Genomic DNA, 22,845 nt, shown 5'->3' on the forward strand with positions numbered 1-22,845 from the left:
ACTTGAAGAAACTTTCAAAGTTCTGGAAATGTTCTGTATTGACTGACCTTCATCTCTTAAAGTAATGATGAACTGTCATTTCTCTTTGCTTATTTGAGCTGTTTTGCCATAATATGGACTTGGTATTTTAACAAATAGGGCTACCTTTTGTATACCAACTGATTGGCATTAAGAAGGAAATGAATTCCACAAATAAACTTTTAACAAGGCACACCTGTTAATTGAAATGCATTCCAGGTGACTACCTCATGAAGCTGGTTGAGAGAATTCAAAGAGTGTGCAAAGCTGTCATCAAGGCAAAGGGTAGCTTCTTTGAAGAATCTCAAATATAAAATATATTATGATTTTGCTTAACACTTTTTTTTGGTTACAACATGATTCCATGTGTGTTATTTCATAGTTTTGATGTCTTCACTATTATTCTATCATGCAGAAGAACCCTTTAATGTGTAGGTGTGTCCAAACTTTGTACTGTATTTAAATATATTTCAGTTTAATATTTTATACATTTGCAAAAAAATGTATAAATACATTCCATGAAATAACAAACAAAAAAAGTGTAAATCGTAGCCATTCATAGTTTATTTGCCTAAGCATGACCTTCATCCACGTACCAATTTGTTTTCCAAACATTTATTTTGCGTGTCAGCAATTAGACATTGTTTAAATTACCCCCCTAGTACCCTGAGCTTTCATGAGCTCTTTAGTAAGCTGTGAAAAGCATATCTCTTCAAATACTGAGGTCATAGAGTTAGCGAAGTTGGGTTATTTCTGTAGCAAATGAAAATAGCCATTTTTATATCAGAAGATGTAGACTATCATACCCATATGTTAAGAACAGACAACAAATACTTTGTGAAATGTTGTTGAGATTCTTGTTCTGTAAGGATGAGACCGTTTCTCTATATCCTTCACCACCCGCTGTCTAGCTAAAATGTCTTGCATAGAAACATTCTTCTGAGAAAGCGTAAGGTGTTTATTTCCTTTCAGAAGGCTGTGTATCTTGTCTTACCGTATTATAATCTAAATGCTAAATTGCAGATTCTGCAGAATATATTGTTGTCATCTCCAAAGCGTCTCGCCAGTGTATTGGCGCCGCTCTTTTTTCAAACTATATTATGGTTTTACATTTTTTTTTCTTCTTCTTGTTGAATTCATAATCTCTCCCTTTTAACTGTTCTAATCGTTGTTAATAATACCAAATGTTTTCTAAACCTCCGATGATCAGGTACAGAGTATGTTAGAGGGGATCAATTTAAGCAAAGTGAGGTGTAAAAATCACTGATCTACAAATAGTCGTCCATGCTAAATTAACTAGGCTTAGTGCGATAACGTTTCGTACACTGCGCCTCCCCGTACCCCCCCCCCCCCCCCCCCACACCAAAACACTCACATACAACCAGACATTGAATGATTGATTGGAGACAACTTGTGTCAATTAAAGAGCATTCCCTGGGATGTTCTGCCTGCAGCAAGCCCAGTGGATAATGCTTGAAATACCATAAAAGAAAATCATCACAAAAAAAAGAAGCCCTTCATGATGTACATGAACTAAGGCGATCAAACAATCATATTTTTTTTCAATTCGAGTTAAATAGCAGGATTTGCTAATTTGCTCAACGTGAGCTGTAATTTAAGATTTTTCATACCAAAAAGTTTTCTATGTTTGCAAAATTAGGTAAACTGAGAAAGCAAACTTTATTTAACCTCAATTTATTTTTACATGGCATTATAGATTTTAGTTGTATACATGATGTCTTTTGGATATTTTCAGTGTATTCAACACTTTCAGACAATGCGATTAATCACGATAAAAATAAAATGTATGCACTAAAATTTTAAAAAGTTAACTTCAGTTAACTAATTAACTCTGAAAAGCCCTAATATAAACCCTGATTTGTTGCTTTGGACCCCCCCATTAGGCAGCAGCTATTCTTCCTGGGGTCCCAGAAATGATTCAAACAATTACGTCACAACAAAATACAGCACCCGACACAAACGTCTGGGGACACAAACGTCTGAGGACACAAACGTCTGGGGACACAAACGTCTGAGGACACAAACGTCTGGGGACACAAACGTCTGAGGACACAAACGTCTGAGGACACAAACGTCTGAGGACACAAACGTCTGAGGACACAAACGTCTGAGGACACAAACGTCTGGGGACACTATCTGTTCACAGGTCGTCCAGAGTCAGGAAGGGATTTATTTATGGAGATACGCATCCAGCCACAGATCCCCTGACTTCTTCAGTGACCTGGAGAAGAACAGAGGTGGATAAAGAACCAGGTAAATCACATAGGAGACTGAGAGCAGCAGGTATCACCTTATGATGTACAATCTATTCCCAGAGGAATAGCACTATACAAGTATTCATTAAAACATGTTTATATTTGATTTTCTTAACTGAGTAGCTATTTGTCTGCAACTATTGCATACCCGTGGATAAGTAGTGGTATATGTGATGTTACCACTTACCTGACAACATCAATGATGGCTTTCTGCAAAGTCTTGACCTGATAGGAAAGTCCATGTTTCTCACACAAAGCACGAACCAGAGGAGCCACCAGGTGGTAGTTATGACGGGGCATGGTAGGAAACAGACTGGGAGACAGAGAAAGAGAGGCAGAGAGAGAGTGGGGGTAGAGAAAGAAAGTGGCAGAGAGAGAGAGGGGGTAGAGAAAGAGAGGCAGAGAGAGAGTGGGGGTAGAGAAAGAGAGGCAGAGAGAGAGTGGGGGTAGAGAAAGAGAGGCAGAGAGAGGGGGGGGGGGGTGAGAGAGAAAGGGTATTAGAGTTTCTCAGAGAAACCTCAGTTTCTGAGTAGGATTGTATAAATGTTGTACCTCAACACTATTCATAATTCATTAGTACAAACAACTTAAGTTATATTTAAGATCAAATCAAGCTGAATACTGCCTAAACTATAACCTACTTTAGTATCTGAATGACTTTATAAATGACCATATAAATACAGTATATACTGTTTGACAGACAACAGTAAGGTGGGATATTTGTTTCACTTACTGGTGTTCAATCTGAAAGTTGAGGTGTCCACTGAACCAGTCGTTGAAGGTTGACTGTTCAATGTTGCAAGTAGCACTCAACTAAGACCAGAGAAAGAGACGTTACAGCTCCCTCTGCTGGAGAACTACAGAAGGCACAGCCCCAGAAAACACTCCTGGACCTGTACTCAGGACTACTGTTCCCATATCAGTTTAGCCTTTTAAGATTATAATGAATAGGAATGTATGTGTGGCATGAGGGAACACACTAAATGTATTGGGTAAAAAGAGTTATGAAATATAATACATCTAATATTTGAAACGGTACATAACTGTATTATTATTATGAATGTTGCTGGACCCCAGGAAGAGTAGCTGCTGCCTTGGTAGGAACTAATGGGGATCCATTATAAACCCCAGGAAGAGTAGCTGCTGCCTTGGTAGGAACTAATGGGGATCCATAATAAACCCCAGGAAGAGTAGCTGCTGCCTTGGTAGGAACTAATGGGGATCCATGATAAACCCCAGGAAGAGTAGCTGCTGCCTTGGCAGGAACTAATGGGGATCCATAATAAACCCCAGGTAGAGTAGCTGCTGCCTTGGTAGGAACTAATGGGGATCCATTATAAACCCCAGGAAGAGTAGCTGCTGCCTTGGTAGGAACTAATGGGGATCCATAATAAACCCCAGGAAGAGTAGCTGCTGCCTTGGTAGGAACTAATGGGGATCCATAATAAACCCCAGGTAGAGTAGCTGCTGCCTTGGCAGGAACTAATGGGGATCCATAATAAACCCCAGGAAGAGTAGCTGCTGCCTTGGTAGCAGCTAATGGGGATCCATAATAAACCCCAGGAAGAGTAGCTGCTGCCTTGGTAGGAACTAATGGGGATCCATTATAAACCCCAGGAAGAGTAGCTGCTGCCTTGGCAGGAACTAATGGGGATCCATAATAAACCCCAGGAAGAGTAGCTGCTGCCTTGGTAGGAACTAATGGGGATCCATTATAAACCCCAGGAAGAGTAGCTGCTGCCTTGGTAGGAACTAATGGGGATCCATGATAAACCCCAGGAAGAGTAGCTGCTGCCTTGGTAGGAACTAATGGGGATCCATAATAAACCCCAGGAAGAGTAGCTGCTGCCTTGGTAGGAACTAATGGGGATCCATTATAAACCCCAGGAAGAGTAGCTGCTGCCTTGGTAGGAACTAATGGGGATCCATTATAAACCCCAGGAAGAGTAGCTGCTGCCTTGGTAGGAACTAATGGGGATCCATAATAAACCCCAGGAAGAGTAGCTGCTGCCTTGGCAGGAACTAATGGGGATCCATGATAAACCCCAGGAAGAGTAGCTGCTGCCTTGGCAGGAACTAATGGGGATCCATAATAAACCCCAGGAAGAGTAGCTGCTGCCTTGGTAGGAACTAATGGGGATCCATGATAAACCCCAGGAAGAGTAGCTGCTGCCTTGGTAGGAACTAATGGGGATCCATGATAAACCCCAGGAAGAGTAGCTGCTGCCTTGGCAGGAACTAATGGGGATCCATTATAAACCCCAGGAAGAGTAGCTGCTGCCTTGGTAGGAACTAATGGGGATCCATGATAAACCCCAGGAAGAGTAGCTGCTGCCTTGGTAGGAACTAATGGGGATCCATTATAAACCCCAGGAAGAGTAGCTGCTGCCTTGGTAGGAACTAATGGGGATCCATGATAAACCCCAGGAAGAGTAGCTGCTGCCTTGGTAGGAACTAATGGGGATCCATGATAAACCCCAGGAAGAGTAGCTGCTGCCTTGGTAGGAACTAATGGGGATCCATGATAAACCCCAGGAAGAGTAGCTGCTGCCTTGGTAGGAACTAATGGGGATCCATAATAAACCCCAGGAAGAGTAGCTGCTGCCTTGGCAGGAACTAATGGGGATCCATAATAAACCCCAGGAAGAGTAGCTGCTGCCTTGGTAGGAACTAATGGGGATCCATGATAAACCCCAGGAAGAGTAGCTGCTGCCTTGGTAGGAACTAATGGGGATCCATAATAAACCCCAGGAAGAGTAGCTGCTGCCTTGGTAGGAACTAATGGGGATCCATAATAAACCCCAGGAAGAGTAGCTGCTGCCTTGGTAGGAACTAATGGGGATCCATTATAAACCCCAGGAAGAGTAGCTGCTGCCTTGGCAGGAACTAATGGGGATCCATTATAAACCCCAGGAAGAGTAGCTGCTGCCTTGGCAGGAACTAATGGGGATCCATTATAAACCCCAGGAAGAGTAGCTGCTGCCTTGGTAGGAACTAATGGGGATCCATTATAAACCCCAGGAAGAGTAGCTGCTGCCTTGGTAGGAACTAATGGGGATCCATTATAAACCCCAGGAAGAGTAGCTGCTGCCTTGGCAGGAACTAATGGGGATCCATAATAAACCCCAGGAAGAGTAGCTGCTGCCTTGGTAGGAACTAATGGGGATCCATAATAAACCCCAGGAAGAGTAGCTGCTGCCTTGGCAGGAACTAATGGGGATCCATTATAAACCCCAGGAAGAGTAGCTGCTGCCTTGGTAGGAACTAATGGGGATCCATTATAAACCCCAGGAAGAGTAGCTGCTGCCTTGGCAGGAACTAATGGGGATCCATTATAAACCCCAGGAAGAGTAGCTGCTGCCTTGGTAGGAACTAATGGGGATCCATTATAAACCCCAGGAAGAGTAGCTGCTGCCTTGGTAGGAACTAATGGGGATCCATTATAAACCCCAGGAAGAGTAGCTGCTGCCTTGGCAGGAACTAATGGGGATCCATTATAAACCCCAGGAAGAGTAGCTGCTTCCTTGGCAGGAACTAATGGGGATCCATAATAAACCCCAGGAAGAGTAGCTGCTGCCTTGACAGGAACTAATGGGGATCCATAATAAACCCCAGGAAGAGTAGCTGCTGCCTTGGCAGGAACTAATGGGGATCCATAATAAATACAAATGCAGATGGCACAACCCCAAAAAACACACCAGGGCCTGTATTCACTAAGCTTCAGTGTAGGAGTTCTGTTCTAGGATCAGTTTAATCTTTTAAGATGATAATGAATAGGAATGTATGGACAGGGGGGGACCTGATCCTAATCAGCCCTCCTTCTCCAAGACAAGACCCAGTTGTCTAGTAATGACATGTTACCTGCATGGTGAGCCAGTCCTGGTGTCTCTCATGATCTATATCCATAGGAAGATGATTCATCTGGGTCACCCATACAAACCAGTGGCTTTCCAAAAACCTATATATACAGTACAATATAATTATTCAGCCACAATATTACGTTTCATTATTACTGGAAGCACAGCATTGTGGTGTTTACTAATACTGTAGATAGTTTGAATACAATGTATGAATGAGTTAATCTTTGAGCTCCCTCTCAGTTCATACTTTACCTGACGAAGCAGATCAATGCTACTGAGCCAAAGAAACCAAAGAAGGGATAGTAACAGCAGCAGAAGCGAAGGTAGTAACTTATCGACCACGCCAGATCCTTCACAGGAGACAAAGATTGGTATTACGGACAGACATGATCACATCTGGGGTTCCTAGCAAAGCAACAATTATCACTGTTGATTAGGAAGCTAGACATTTCCGAAGAGAGAGAGATCTCTCACTCACTCTCTCTCTCTCTCTCACTCTCTCTCTCACTCTCTCACTCACTCTCTCACTCACTCTCTCACTCACTCACTCTCTCACTCACTCTCTCACTCACTCTCTCACTCACTCTCTCTCTCACTCTCACTCTCACTCTCACTCTCTCTCACTCAATCATAGGAAGGAAGAGGATTAAGTCTACATTTAATTGGTATGATATCTCACCACCCAGTTCCGATGTGAAAACATGGTCTGGAATATCTGGATGGTGAAATACACTGGAATAAGTAGTGGAGGTCCAACTGAGACAGAAGGAAAAGATTGGTATTACATACATTGCTTTTATGTGTTCAATGGAAGTTGATGTGATTCTATACAGAAATCCATGAAATGTGTTTAGAAACTTACTGAGGAAGAAGTACTGGTGTTGGTGATGGTAGGGCATGTACTTCAACTTCTTTATACCATACTGCAATAGACAGAGACAAACCGTTACATGGATATTATTACATGGTTATTTCATGAATATTACATTAAATTAATTAACTATTGCATGGATATTTGAATATTACATGGATATTATTACGTGGTTATTTCATGAATATTACATTAAATTAATTAACTATTGCATGGATATTTGAATATTACATGAATATTACATTAAATTAATGAACTATTACATGGATATTTGATTATTTCATGGATATTTCATGATTACATTAAATTAATGCAATATTACATTGATATTTGAATATAACATGAATATTTAGATTATTATGCAAATATGACATGAAGTCAGATGGGTTATAAAGCACTAAGGTTGTTGGTTCAGTTCCTGCAAGGATCACATACACAAATATATTATCGTGATAACTACCTCTACAGGCTGTTTGTCTCCCAGGACGAAGACATGCAGTGAGTTTACATCAGGATCTTTACTAAACACGCTGGGCTTAGCGTGGTGCTGGAAGTGACGATGGTTCCACCAGTTAGCAGAGGCACCCTGGAAACACACAGCTACTGTTACACACAATTACACTTACTGTAACTTACACCTGTTGGACACTACACAAAATAAGGCTAATGTATAGCAATGAACTTGGAAATGTAACACTGCTCTGGTGAATGTAGGAAAGTGAAAAGGACCGTTTCCATGAACACAGATTAAACCTAGTCCTGGAGTAAAATGTACTTTCAAAGGAGATTATCCATTGAGAATGGTTTTCAGTCTAGAACTAGGTTTAAACTGTGTCCGGTTAACTTATCCAAAGAGTAGCAGAAGATCCGCCTAAAGAAACAGTATTGTCAAATGTCCCACCATTGTCCAGCAGCCTACCTTTAGGTGTCCAATGACAAACTTGTGCAGTACGTGATTCCAACTGGATTTCTTGCAGACTGACAGGTGGCCGTAGTCATGCTGCAGCCAGCCAGCTTGGGCCTGAGAGGGAAAAAGAAAGGCAGATTTTGAACAGTGTCTGAAAGGTGGATTGGTAACCCGATGGCTAACATAAACCCTCACCATAACCTAACCTCACCACCCCTAAACTTAATCCTAACCCGAACCTAATCCTCTAATTCTAACCTTAATCCTAAACCCTAACCTTAGATCCCTATGCCTGTCAAATATCTTCTTGTACTCCCTAATAATACTGTAATGGTACCTGAGACGTGGCCAGCATGAGGGAACAGAGCAGTGTGATGCTCCAACTGGTCCCCCAGACCCAGAGCAGGCCCAAAGCCAGGGCCTCTAGTAGCAGGATGTGGCCCAGGTAGAGGCTGAAGAAGAGGGGGCGTGCACGGAGGAGACCCTCCTTCTCCACACGGTCACGCAGGGCCTGGAAGTCCTGCACCAGTGCTGCCTGTATGGATTAGAGGTGATCAATAATCATTACAGACGTATGAAGTCTATCTCAATGAATCTGTCCTTGACTTCAGGAGGCGAGGAGATAGCAGAAAGACAAACTGTGATAGCGCCAAGTAGATGAACCAAGAGGATGAATGATGATGAAAGGGATGATGAATTGAGGGAGTGGAGGAGGAGGACAGGAGGGGGATGAGGACAGTGTACATTGAGAAGAGAAACCTGAAGAGAAGAAGAAGAAATGATGAGTAAGGAAATAGGAGTAACAGAAAGATGTAAGACTCCTGAATAGGTAAACATACAGCAGGCAGTGGGATATCTGGGCATATAGAGAGGCTGGTATAATGTGATCTAGTTATAGGGGCATCTGGGCATATAGACAGGCTGGTATAATGTGATCTAGTTATAGGGGCATATAGAGAGGCTGGTATAATGTGATCTAGTTATAGGGGCATCTGGGCATATAGACAGGCTGGTATAATGTGATCTAGTTATAGGGGCATCTGGGCATATAGACAGGCTGGTATAATGTGATCTAGTTATAGGGGCATATAGAGAGGCTGGTATAATGTGATCTAGTTATAGGGGCATCTGGGCATATAGACAGGCTGGTATAATGTGATCTAGTTATAGGGGCATATAGAGAGGCTGGTATAATGTGATCTAGTTATAGGGGCATATAGAGAGGCTGGTATAATGTGATCTAGTTATAGGGGCATATAGACAGGCTGGTATAATGTGATCTAGTTATTGGGGCATCTGGGCACATAGACAGGGTGGTATAATGTGCCCTAGTTATAGTAGATGACAGACTACATTTCTTGTCTAAATATCTCCATCCACATCACACCTGCTCTTACCACACTCTGACACATTGTAGAAAGTATCATTCTGCACAGCATTCAGTCCGAGAAGCATGTAATTCCCTATCAGCCAGAAAAAGACAGGCCTCACATTGGTCCCCGCGTCCCTACCTAAACCTACAGTATGTTAGAGTGGGCGTGATGCTGTGTCAGAGGGAGAGATTCTGTAGGCTTCACATTATGTTTCATTATGTAGCCTACAACGATGTATGTTATGGGTGTGATGTTGTAGAGGGAGAGAGATAAAGATGGGCCTCCTCACGTTTTTCCCATGGTCCTGGCTGGGCTCTGTCGGTGCCAGCTCTCCAATCAGCAACGGCTTCAGAAACTTCCTGACAAAATTAGGATCGGGATGGAATGCGACAAATGCTTCCTATAAATCAGAGATATAGATTAATCTATATTGCTTAATATAAATACATACACATGTCCTTCTTATGTCTCTCAGGTAATAAAACAAATATTTAAAACAATTACTGTGAGATTAGTTAAGAAGTGATCACGATTTTAGGATTCAACAATGTACAATCCCCTAACAACAAGTCTAATATGTAACACAGTCACAATGTACAATCCCCTAACAACAAGTCTAATATGTAACACAGTCACAATGTACAATCTACTAACAGGGGTTTACTGGGGCTGAAGCCCCTGTGCCCAGGCCCATAGTGGGGGACCCAAAGAGGAAAAAAAGAATATATATATATATATATATATAGTATATTATATCTGTAGTCTTTTCTTCACTGCAACCTGCAACCACAGGAGGATTTGAGTGTAGACAACCTGCTGCTACTCTGCTAATCGTCAGATGGTGGAAGGAGAGAAGGTAGAGGGCCCACGTGAGTAACTTGTGAGGCCCTGCATTGATTGGATAACTGATTAAGAAAAAATACAAATAAAAACAGCTTAATAAATGTGGCTGGCCAATTGTCAGGGGCCCACATAATTTTTTATCCAATCAAATCTCTCAAATTTCAAAATATACCAGAGAGCATCATTTCGCCACAGGGGATCAACAGTTTATTAAAAATAACTGTGGATTAATTAAGTTTTATCACAAGCACATAAAGATAACTGCCAAAATAAAGGAAACACCAACATAAAGTCTCTTAAAGTGAGTTGGGCCACCACGAGCTGCCAGAACAGCTTCAATGCGCCTTGGCATTGCTTCTACAAGTGGACCTAAACCATGCCAGGAAAATGCATCCCACATCATAACATATACTTTGCATCCCTCGTTAATGCAAGTGTTTCCTTTATTTTGGCAGTTGCCTACAGTCTGGTTTGGCAGCATGTGCACCATATATACAGCTTGTTGGGGCCATAGACATATAATCCATAGAAGTGGTCTTAGAACCTCTTACCCTGGCAATTTGACAGTTAAACTCATGGCTACACTAGCAATGGATGCCAGTCATGACTTGACCAGAAACTGCCATCTATGGATTATATTTCTATGATTGGTTGCAGCTATCAGTTTGCGTTTTTTGCCAATTTCAAAATACAATCGCGGGGGGGGGGGGGGGGGGGGGGGGGAAGCAAATGGCTCTCACTGAAAAACAGAAGACTAGACAGTCTGAAGAACTAATAGACACAATGTTTGTTTTTTCTCACATCACCACTGTTTTTCATAGCTCATCTTGAGATAGGCTACTGCGACAACAAGCACGCGCTTGTTGTCACGGCCATCACCGTGAGTAACCTATGGCTTCATCTTCATCATTAGGCGAGTCAGTGTGCCACTGGACATTTTACTTGGTATATATATTAACAAAGGGTATATAACAAAGTATTGAGATACATTTTTGTTATTGACCAAATACTTATTTTCCACCATAATTTGCAAATAAATTCATAAAAAATCCTACAATGTGATTTTCTGGATTTTTTTTCTCATTTTGTCTGTCATAGTTGAAGTGTACCTATGATGAAAATTACAGGCCTCTCATCTTTTTAAGTGGGAGAACTTGCACAAATGGGGGCTGACTAAATACTTTTTTGCCCCACCATGTATATATATACACAGTTGAGGTAGGAAGTTTACATACACTTAAATTGGAGTCATTAAAACTTGTTTTTCAACCACTCCACAAATTTCTTGTAAATAAACTATAGTTTTGGTAGGTCGGTTAGAACATCTATGTTATGCACGACACAAGTCATTTTTCCAACAATTGTTTACAGACAGATTATTTCATTATAATTCACTGTATCACAATTGCAGTGGGTCAGAGGATGACTGTGCCTTTAAACAGCTTGGAAAATTCCAGAAAATGCTGTCATGGCTTTAGAAGCTTCTGTTAGACTGTTTTTTTAAATTTATTTCACCTTTATTTAACTAGGTAGACTAGTTGAGAACAAGTTCTCATTTGCAACTGCGACCTGGCCAAGATAAAGCAAAGCAGTGTGAGCAGACAACACAGAGTTACACATGGAATAAACAAAACATACAGTCAATAATACAGTAGAACAAAATAAAACTAAAAGTCTATATACAGTGAGTGCAAATGAGGTCAAATAAGGAGGTTAAGGCAATAAATAGGCCATGTTGGCGAAGTAATTACAATATAGCAATTAAACACTGGAATGGTAGATGGGCAGAAGATGAATGTGCAAGTAGAGATACTGGGGTGCAAAGGAGCAAGATAAATAAATAACTAAATACAGTATGTGGATGAGGTAGATAGATGGGCTGTTTACAGATGCGCTATGTACAGGTGCAGTGATCTGTGAGCTGCTCTGACAGCTGGTGCTTAAAGTTAGTGAGGGAGATATGAGTCCCCAGCTTCAGAGATTTTTGCAGTTCGTTCCAGTCATTGGCAGCAGAGAACTGGAAGGAAAGACGACCAAAGGAGGAATTGGCTTTGGGGGTGACCAGTGAGATATACAGTGCCTTGCGAAAGTATTCGGCCCCCTTGAACTTTGCGACCTTTTGCCACATTTCAGGCTTCAAACATAAAGATATAAAACTGTATTTTTTTGGGAAGAATCAACAACAAGTGGGACACAATCATGAAGTGGAACGACATTTATTGGATATTTCAAACTTTTTTAACAAATCAAAAACTGAAAGATTGGGCGTGCAAAATTATTCAGCCCCTTTACTTTCAGTGCAGCAAACTCTCTCCAGAAGTTCAGTGAGGATCTCTGAATGATCCAATGTTGACCTAAATGACTAATGATGATAAATACAATCTATCTGTGTGTAATCAAGTCTCCGTATAAATGCACCTGCACTGTAATAGTCTCAGAGGTCCGTTAAAAGCGCAGAGAGCATCATGAAGAACAAAGAACACACCAGGCAGGTCCGAGATACTGTTGTGAAGAAGTTTAAAGCCGGATTTGGATACAAAAAGATTTCCCAAGCTTTCAACATCCCAAGGCGCACTGTGCAAGCGATAATATTGAAATGGAAGGAGTATCAGACCACTGCAAATCTACCAAGACCTGGCTGTCCCTCTGAACTTTCAGCTCATACAAGCAGAAGACTGATCAGAGATGCAGCCAAGAGGCCCATGATCACTCTGGATGAACTGCAGAGATCTACAGCTGAGGTGGGAGACTCTGTCCATAGGACAACAATCAGTCGTATATTGCACAAATCTGGCCTTTATGGAAGAGTGGCAAGAAGAAAGCCATTTCTTGAAGATATCCATAAAAAGTGTTGTTTAAAGTTTGCCACAAGCCACCTGGGAGACACACCAAACATGTGGAAGAAGGTGCTCTGGTCAGATGAAACCAAAATTGAACTTTTTGGCAACAATGCAAAACGTTATGTTTGGCGTAAAAGCAACACAGCTCATCACCCTGAACACACCATCCCCACTGTCAAACATGGTGGTGGCAGCATCATGGTTTGGGCCTGCTTTTCTTCAGCAGGGACAGGGAAGATGGTTAAAATTGATGGGAAGATGGATGGAGCCAAATACAGGACCATTCTGGAAGAAAACCTGATGGAGTCTGCAAAAGACCTGAGACTGGGACGGAGATTTGTCTTCCAACAAGACAATGATCCAAAACATAAAGCAAAATCTACAATGGAATGGTTAAAAAATAAACATATCCAGGTGTTAGAATGGCCAAGTCAAAGTCCAGACCTGAATCCAATCGAGAATCTGTGGAAAGAACTGAAAACTGCTGTTCACAAATGCTCTCCATCCAACCTCACTGAGCTCGAGCTGTTTTGCAAGGAGGAATGGGAAAAAATTTCAGTCTCTCGATGTGCAAAACTAATAGAGACATACCCCAAGCGACTTACAGCTGTAATCGCAGCAAAAGGTGGTGCTACAAAGTATTAACTTAAGGGGGCTGAATAATTTTGCACGCCCAATTTTTCAGTTTTTGATTTGTTAAAAAAGTTTGAAATATCCAATAAATGTCATTCCACTTCATGATTGTGTCCCACTTGATGTTGATTCTTCACAAAAAAATACAATTTTATATCTTTATGTTTGAAGCCTGAAATGTGGCAAAAGGTCGCAAAGTTCAAGGGGGCCGAATACTTTCGCAAGGCACTGTACCTGCTGAAGCGCGTGCTACGAGTGGGTGATGCTATGGTGACCAGTGAGCTGAGATAAGGCGGGGCTTTACCTAGCAGAGACTTGTAGATAACCTGTAGCCAGTGGGTTTGGCGATGAGTATGAAGCGAGGGCCAGCCAACGAAAGCGTACAGGTCGCAGTGGTGGGTAGTGTATGGGGCTTTGGTGACAAAACAGATGGCACTGTGATAGACTGCATCCAGTTTGTTGAGTAGAGTGTTGGAGGCTATTTTATAGATGACATCACCGAAGTCGAGGATCGGTAGGATGGTCAGTTTTACGAGGGTATGTTTGGCAGCATGAGTGAAGGATGCTTTGTTACGATATAGGAAGCCGATTCTAGATTTAATTTTGGATTGGAGATGCTTAGTGTGAGTCTGGAAGGAGAGTTTACAGTCTAACCAGACACCTAGGTATTTGTAGTTGTCCACGTATTCTAAGTCAGAGTCGTCCAGAGTAGTGATGCTGAACAGGCGAGCAGGTGCGGTATTGGAGTGGCCATCACAAAGCCCTGACATCAATCCTATTGAAAATGTGTGGGCAGAACTGAAAAAGCGTGTGCAAGCAAGGAGGCCTATAAACCTGACTCAGTTACACCAGCTCTGCCAGGAGGAATGGGCCAAAATTCACACAATTTATTGTGGGAAGCTTGTGGAAGGCTACCTAAAACATTTGACCCAAGTTAAACAATTTAAAGGCAATGCTACCAAATACTAATTGAGTGTATTTCTGACCCACTGGGAATGTGATGAAAGAAATAATAGCTGAAATAAATCATTCACTCTATTGTTCTGACATTTCAAATAAATTAAGATAAAGTGGTGATCCTAACTGACCTAAAACTGGGATTTTTTTTACTCAGATTAAATGTCAGGAATTGTGAAAAAATTAGTTTAAATGTATTTGGCTAAGGTGTATGTAAACGTCCAACTTCAACTGATATATATATATATATATACACAGTATCCTCCAAATATTGTACAATCTGTGTTGCTTCATTGGCCTGGGCTATTGTTTGTTTGAATTCAAGATCAGATTGATCTCTTGTCAGTCAGAGCTGTGATTTCTTAATCCGGCCCTGGACATGTCATACAATGACAGGCTACTAAACGTGTCTAAAAGTACAACATTACAAACATGTGCATAGGCCTGGATGAAGATCAACAGTCACACTAGAATAACTTGAGAACATTTCACCAACAACTTCCATAGTTAGGCTACTGACCGTGGCATCTTCTCCAGCAAAGTGACTGATGACCCTGATGCCCCCCGGGTGTCTCTTCGCCCACTGGGTAATATTATAGACCTTCCTGTCAATGACCAACCACTGGTCGCTTCTGTGGCAGTGCCTCTGAACCTCTTCCCAGGTGTAGACTGCACTGCCACCTCGCCCTCCATCAGGCCCAACCCCGTCACCCTTGACCGGCTCGCTTGACTCCGTCTGCTGACCTCCGCCCCCCATCCTCGGTTCTCTCTGCTCCACTCACACTGTCGCTGTGTCGGCTGCGCTCTGTCCAGTCCGTCCAACTGAAACACACTGAGGACCAGTCAAATGCAACGTACAGAGAGGAAGTCAGGGAATGCAATCAGAATCAGATCATGCTGTCTGAGTCAAGTCACACCTACGTGGTGAAATGGTGTGACTCTTCTACAGTTTGATGTTTATTGGGATGAGTCTTGTCCTAGAGGCAGAACTGGGAGATTTCTGCTTGATGGGCCAGCTGCTAAGTAAGTGAAAATAGGCTATATTGTAAAAAATAATGAAAACAAAAATGCACTTTTTGGTCTTAATTTAAGGTTAGGATTCTCAATGTGGTTAAGGTTAGGGTTATATTTGATGCCTTTGTGCTGTGCCAGCTAGTGACCATCCTGCAGAGCTGCCTCCAGAACATGAGTCATGACAACAACAAAACAAAAAACGCTAACCTGCGATTCTTCTGCCAGAGGGTAGAGAGATGTTCTCAATTAAATTTGGTGAAAATATCGAATGACTAATATCTGAGCATTCTGTGTGGAGTTTCTATTCGAATATGTTAAGCATCGATGCAATGTACCGCGATGTTTATTTGTAACACTTTATTAGAATAGAGACAAAGAGCATTGAAATGTACTCATCAATAAATAATAAAGAATACGGAGATGCGCCATTGTTTGGGTATGGACTCCTCTTCCGTTCCGCACATGTTTGCCGAGTTTTATATGCCACAGTACAAACCATTGAGTGTTTAATTTTAATGTCTGTATATAATGATAGACATGTAGACTATCAAATTATAAAATCGAGTAGTCTATTGGTGTGTCAGCCCTAAAATAAATACCTAGATTACATTACATTAAATCGGGCTATATTACTATCAACAATAGAACGCAATTATACAATGATGATTCGAATACAGAATGAATAGAATAGACGCACTCACCAATATTCCCAGATGTCCAATCCTCACGTTCTTGACTTCTCGTTCCTTCTTATTCATAAAACACATGAACTTCATTCTGATCACCAGTCTCGTCATTTATCCAATCAAATCATCAGTCGGCCATTAAAGGTAGGCTTATCTCTCGTTCCATAACGCCCTATAGCTCAATCAGTCATTCACCGGCTCGTTCACTATACAATACCAAGCCGATCATTCGAGGGTCTCTAGTCCAATGGGATTATTTCAATAGACCCCTGGCATATCTGCAATTGGTTAAAAAAAGCCCTTCAGGTCTGTCAATCATCCACAAATTTCAACCAATCAGAACGCTTGGATGCACTCCAGGGCCCCACCCCTGACACATCGGCTAAGTGCTTGTCTACACGTTGTCTCAAGAAGAAGAAAGAACAGCCCCCTTGATGCTTTAGTATGTAGTATTTTGTTAGGGGTCTTCCTGGGGTTCGTACAAAACATAAAACATGACATATTACATATTTTAACCTTTATTTAATTAGGCAAGTCAGTTAAGAACAAATTCGTATTTACAATGATGGCCTACCAAAAAAGCCTCCTGTGGAGATGAGGGCTAGGATTAAAAAGAACAAAAATAAAAATATAGGACAAAGCACACATCACGACAAGAGAGACACCACAACACTACATAAAGAGAGACCTATAAGACAACAACATAGCATGGCAGCAACACATGAAAACACAGCGTGTTAGCGACACAACGTGACAACAACATGGTAGAAACACAACATGGCAGCAGCACAACACGGTAGCAGCACAAAACATGGTACAAACATTATTGGGCACAAGACAACAGCACAAAGGGCAAGAAGGTAGAGACAACAATACATCACGCGAAGGGTAGAGTGATAGGTGAGGACTGTCTGTTAATTGAATGATTAGAATATTCCGCCCTGAAACATATAATTGTATGGAATTGATTAGAATGTATAAAATCATAATCAATAAATGTGTAGTCCTAGTCAGAATTAGGGTAAAACAATATGTCTTTATGGTATTTTAAACACAGACTGTCTGAGCTTGGTGCTGACCTGACTAGAGATTTGGGAGAGAACGGGGAGTATGTCTCATGGACAAGGTCACTATCTCTGTCGGCTTGGAAGTGAGACGAACAGTGTGTGTAGCAGGACATGTGTGTATGTGTATGTTTGTGTGTATGTGTGTGCATGAGAAGTCAGTATAAAATGAATTGTTTTGTATTCTTGACTTCAGAACGTTCCGCGAATAAACCTTTTTGACCATTCAGCTGAGCCTCCGTCTGTTTCATTCGACCAGGATCTTACACATTCTGGTTTGCAGACTGAGAGTAATATAATTTAATTGGGTGATGTACCTGGAGTACATAATTCTCTTATCATAGAGACAACTATATATCACACGAAACAGCTACAACTGTCAGTAAGAGTGTCTATGATTGAGTCTTTGAAGAGATGGAGAAGGACAGAACAAACTAAAATAATACAGAACATTAAGACAGGCACAGAACTACATATATTTCAAATAAGAATAGACTATTCTCATATTCTTATGCCTTAGCAATTCATGCAATGTGTACTCTTAATAACATCTACAATCGCAGGTTCTGATGCTAATCTCTCACAACCAGCTGTTCTGTTTACACCCATGATAATCTCACCACATTAGGAACCACCCGTGAGAATCTCACCACATTAGGAACCACCCGTGAGAATCTCACCACATTAGGAACCACCCGTGAGAATCTCACCACATTAGGAACCACCCGTGAGAATCTCACCACATTAGGAACCACCTGTGAGAATCTCACCACATTAGGAACCACCCGTGAGAATCTCACCACATTAGGAACCACCCGTGATAATCTCACCACATTAGGAACCACCCGTGAGAATCTCACCACATTAGGAACCACCCGTGAGAATCTCACCACATTAGGAACCACCCGTGAGAATCTCACCACATTAGGAACCACCCGTGAGAATCTCACCACATTAGGAACCACCCGTGAGAATCTCACCACATTAGGAACCACCCGTGATAATCTCACCACATTAGGAACCACCCGTGAGAATCTCACCACATTAGGAACCACCCGTGAGAATCTCACCACATTAGGAACCACCCGTGAGAATCTCACCACATTAGGAACCACCTGTGAGAATCTCACCACATTAGGAACCACCCGTGAGAATCTCACCACATTAGGAACCACCCGTGAGAATCTCACCACATTAGGAACCACCCGTGAGAATCTCACCACATTAGGAACCACCCGTGAGAATCTCACCACATTAGGAACCACCCGTGAGAATCTCACCACATTAGGAACCACCCATGAGAATCTCACCACATTAGGAACCACCTGTGAGAATCTCACCACATTAGGAACCACAAGTGAGAATCTCACCACATTAGGAACCACCCGTGAGAATCTCACCACATTAGGAACCACCCGTGAGAATCTCACCACATTAGGAACCACCCGTGATAATCTCACCACATTAGGAACCACCCGTGATAATCTCACCACATTAGGAACCACCCGTGAGAATCTCACCACATTAGGAACCACCCGTGAGAATCTCACCACATTAGGAACCACCCGTGAGAATCTCACCACATTAGGAACCACCCGTGAGAATCTCACCACATTAGGAACCACCCGTGAGAATCTCACCACATTAGGAACCACCCGTGAGAATCTCACCACATTAGGAACCACCCGTGAGAATCTCACCACATTAGGAACCACCTGTGTCCTTGGTTGTCCCGTTTGACGTCAATACTGTTCATAATAATGTATTTCATAGATGCTACTGAATGCAGCAAGCGTAACAAAAATGACAATGGAAATGCAACAATTCCTCCACACTAAGGCTTCAACCACAGCTTTCATCCTAGCACCCGTACCACGCAGGTGGAGTTTACTCCCACGCTAAGGCTTCAACCACAGTTTTCATCCTAGCACCCGTACCACGCAGGTGGAGTTTACTCCCCCACTAAGGCTTCAGTTTAATCCTTAACTTCAGCAAACCGCGTTGAAGTTTTCTCCCGTTCAAGTTTTAATGTAAATCCTTCACTGTAGCTACATAATTCAAGTTTCAACTTTATGGTCTCAGGTTTTGCAGCAAAAGGAGCATAATAATTATTTTTTTAAACATTGAACATGTTTAAAATCCACACGGCTCACAATGAGACACAGCTATAGTAAATACAATGATCTAGCTAATACACCTAAGTCATAGGGCTGACAGACATCAATACTACTAGATACAGTAGACCTACCAGTGATTGACATTAGCAGCAGCACTGAAGTACAGCAAGCCATAGTTACCTAATAATTCAGGTGCTCTGTGTATTCTTACATCATCTCGTAAACAACATATCATAAATGTTCCCGGATTTTTATTTATTTTTTAAATAAAATAAAAACCATTAACGTCATAATCGTCAACAACAACATATTACCATCATCATCATCACCCCTAACCTACCTCCTTCTCTTCCCTGTATTTAAAAGCTTGTGCCTGTTAGTCTTAACAGTGGGGAATCTAAACCGGGAGCCAGATGGTAGGACCTGGAAGTCATGGCCCCCCTACGAAAAAAATAAAAACTTTAAGTCGGTTCTCAACTTACTGTTGCAAGTTAAATAAGTAGAATACACAATGTGGAATTTCAACCCACAAGCAACTATGGCCCCTCGTGATGAGGTGGCCCCAACTATCAAAGTTGCCCATCCCTGGTGTAGAGGGTGGATGTCACGATCGTCGTATTGAGGAGACCAAAGCGCAGCGTGGTGTGAATACATCCTTTTAATAAGACGAAAAAAACACGACGTACACCAAACACACACACACACACACACACACACACACACACACACACACACACACACACACACACACACACACACACACACACACACACACACACACACACACACACACACACACACACACACACACACACACACACACACACACACACACACACACACACACACACACACGATGCAGCATCACATAGACAATAACCCACGAACCACAATACAAAACAGGCTACCTAAATATGGTTCCCAATCAGAGACAACGACAAACACCTGCCACTGATTGAGAACCATATCAGGCCAAAACACATAGAAACAGACTAACTAGACATGCAACATAGAATGCCCACTCATATCACACCCTGACCAAACAAAACATAGAAACAAACAACGCAAATAATGGTCAGAGTGTGACAGTGGGTATAGTCAGACAGGATGGATTCTACCTCTCCTCACCACTCGTCTGTTGTACAGGTCAGACAGGATGGATTCTACCTCTCCTCACCACTCGTCTGTTGTACAGGTCAGACAGGATGGATTCTACCTCCCCTCACCACTCGTCTGTTGTACAGGTCAGACAGGATGGATTCTACCTCTCCTCACCACTCGTCTGTTGTAACAGGTCAGACAGGATGGATTCTACCTCTCCTCACCACTCGTCTGTTGTACAGGTCAGACAGGATGGATTCTACCTCTCCTCACCACTCGTCTGTTGTACAGGTCAGACAGGATGGATTCTACCTCTCCTCACCACTCGTCTGTTGTACAGGTCAGACAGGATGGATTCTACCTCTCCTCACCACTCATTTGTTGTACAGTCTACTCTGCTGGACTCCCGTGATCTTTACTGACCACGTTCACTGTTCTAGCTAGTACATTTTTTTTTAGCTTCGACACAAAGGTTGCCATACCAACACATCAAAGAGACTGTTAAGACAGACTCTATGTAGGACATGTAAAACAGAGTCATCAAGGTCCTGTCTACCTGGAATTTTGCCGGTTTCTGGAGACCAGAAAGAAGGGTGTTGCTGGTAACTTCTTACACAATATGTCAGTGTTACACTCAAAGTTCAATATATTATCAGTCGCTGTGCCAAGGTTGTCGACAGTGCCTACCACCTGGACCTTGATGATAGTGTTTTTTATTTTTTTTAATTTTTAGATTAGATTAGATGAGTTTAGTGGTCACATGCACAGATGAAATCACAGGTCACAGTTACATTCTTATGCTCCGAGCTCCAACAGTGCAGTCAATGAGATCATAATAAATATATAACATTTAAAAAATATATATATGCAAATGTACAACTGTAGCCATGATAAATGTTCGTTGTGGGGGTGGTGCAGGGTAAGTATCTGTGTGTGTGGGGAGGGGGGAGAAGGAGATGGGCACAAGGACCAGGTAGCTGCCTAGTGGCTATTCAGAAGCCTGATGATCTGGGGGGGTAGAAGCTATTGATAAGTCGGAGAGTTTTTGCGATGATACTAGAATTCTGTGTCTGAGTGATGGAAGTGGGGAGAACAGGACGTGGCTCAGTTGGCTGAGCTTCTTGGTGATCTTATTGGTATTTCTGCAACACCTCTGTGTTGTAGGTGTCCTGGAGGGTAGGCAGTGAGCACCCAATGGTGCGTTCGGCTGAACGTACCACCCTCTGTACAGCCTTGCTCGGCGGTGGAGTTGCTGTACCAGGCCATGATGCAGCCCGACAGTATGCTCTTTAATGGTGCTCCTGTAAAACACTGTGAGGGCTGTCGGGGATAGCACACATTTCTTCAGCTTCCTGAGGTTGAAGAGTCGCTGCTGTGCCTTCTTCACCACGGTGTCTGTATGATTTGACCATTTCAGCTCATCAGGGATGTGTGTGTAGGCGCGGAACAAGTTTTGAAACCATCTCCATATCGGTCCCGAGTATACAGTATATCACACAAATGAGTACAACCCTCACATTTATGTAAATATTTGAGTATATCTTTTCATGTGGCAACACTGAAGAATTGACACTTTGCTACAATGTAAAGTAGTGAGTGTACAGCTTGTATAACAGTGTAAATTTGCTGTCCCCTCAAAATAACTCAACACACAGCCATTAATGTCTAAACCGCTAGCAACAAAAGTGAGTACACCCCTAACTAATGCAAATGGCCGTAAACACAGTGACAAATACTTGAGGAAATTTACAAGGTAGATAGTGGGGGCACAATGACACAGATAACAGTTCAACATCCTTCGTACAAAGTCTTTACCTAGTGCAAAGTCTTTACCTAACCGGTGGAGTTTTGCACCATTCACATAGACACATACTCCACCAGTAACCTCGTCATCTCAGTTCAAGCATATAGGTGCCTCAAAACCGTCAATCATAAGCTCAGCGTCCAAGTCCCTACTCTTAAACCATGCCTGTATTTTGGCTCTCACGGAGACATCTCTGAATTCCTGTTGGAAACGAACATGGGCTTGTGCTTCATCAGTTTCTGTTACGAAGAAACGGGGAATGGGTAGGAAAATGCTGAAGCGTCTTCCCGGACTCCACTCCTCAGCCTACCGGGGAACAGTGGGTTAACTGCCCTGTTCAGGGGGAGAACAACAGATTTTTACTTTGTCCCCTCAAGGATTCGATCCCAGCAACTTTTCAGTTACAGGCCCAACGCTCTAACCACTAGGCTACCTCTTCCTCACCTTACAGTGTAGCCTGCTCATATAATCCTTTCAACTT

The 22,845-nt window shown here is 42.3% G+C and overlaps 1 protein-coding gene across 3 annotated transcripts; it reads right to left on the minus strand.

Moving 5' to 3' along the window:
• Positions 1-560: 560 nt before the first annotated feature.
• On the minus strand, positions 561-16,525 carry LOC109898183 (fatty acid desaturase 2-like). 3 transcript variants are annotated; one of them, XM_031832972.1, is made up of 13 exons: positions 16,294-16,488; positions 15,099-15,410; positions 9,595-9,705; positions 8,270-8,467; positions 7,945-8,046; positions 7,486-7,611; positions 7,017-7,077; positions 6,834-6,910; positions 6,407-6,504; positions 6,156-6,252; positions 3,028-3,107; positions 2,482-2,607; positions 561-2,260 (listed from the first exon to the last, which is right to left on the minus strand). In XM_031832972.1, exons 2-13 carry the CDS (start codon positions 15,333-15,335, stop codon positions 2,209-2,211), a joined length of 1,365 nt encoding a protein of 454 aa, XP_031688832.1. In that variant the 5' UTR covers positions 15,336-15,410; positions 16,294-16,488; the 3' UTR covers positions 561-2,208. The 3 variants fall into 3 exon arrangements, with proteins under 3 accessions (XP_031688832.1, XP_031688834.1, XP_031688833.1); XM_031832974.1 differs by having other exon boundaries at positions 567-2,260; positions 15,099-15,400; positions 16,294-16,525; XM_031832973.1 differs by lacking the exon at positions 16,294-16,488 and adding an exon at positions 15,500-15,593 and having other exon boundaries at positions 567-2,260.
• Positions 16,526-22,845: the final 6,320 nt, after the last annotated feature.

Source organism: Oncorhynchus kisutch, linkage group LG10 (assembly GCF_002021735.2).
Source record: "Oncorhynchus kisutch isolate 150728-3 linkage group LG10, Okis_V2, whole genome shotgun sequence".
NCBI lineage: Eukaryota > Metazoa > Chordata > Actinopteri > Salmoniformes > Salmonidae > Oncorhynchus > Oncorhynchus kisutch.

Coding starts and splice junctions, on each gene's coding strand:
- LOC109898183 (XM_031832972.1), bottom strand. CDS start 15,335: ATGGGGGGCGGAGGTCAGCAGACGGAGTCAAGCGAGCCGGTCAAGGGT. Junction 8,468..9,594: donor GCCAGGACCATGGGAAAAAC/GTGAGGAGGCCC, acceptor TAATCCATACAG/GCAGCACTGGTGCAGGACTT. Junction 7,612..7,944: donor TTGTCATTGGACACCTAAAG/GTAGGCTGCTGG, acceptor GTGTGTTTCCAG/GGTGCCTCTGCTAACTGGTG.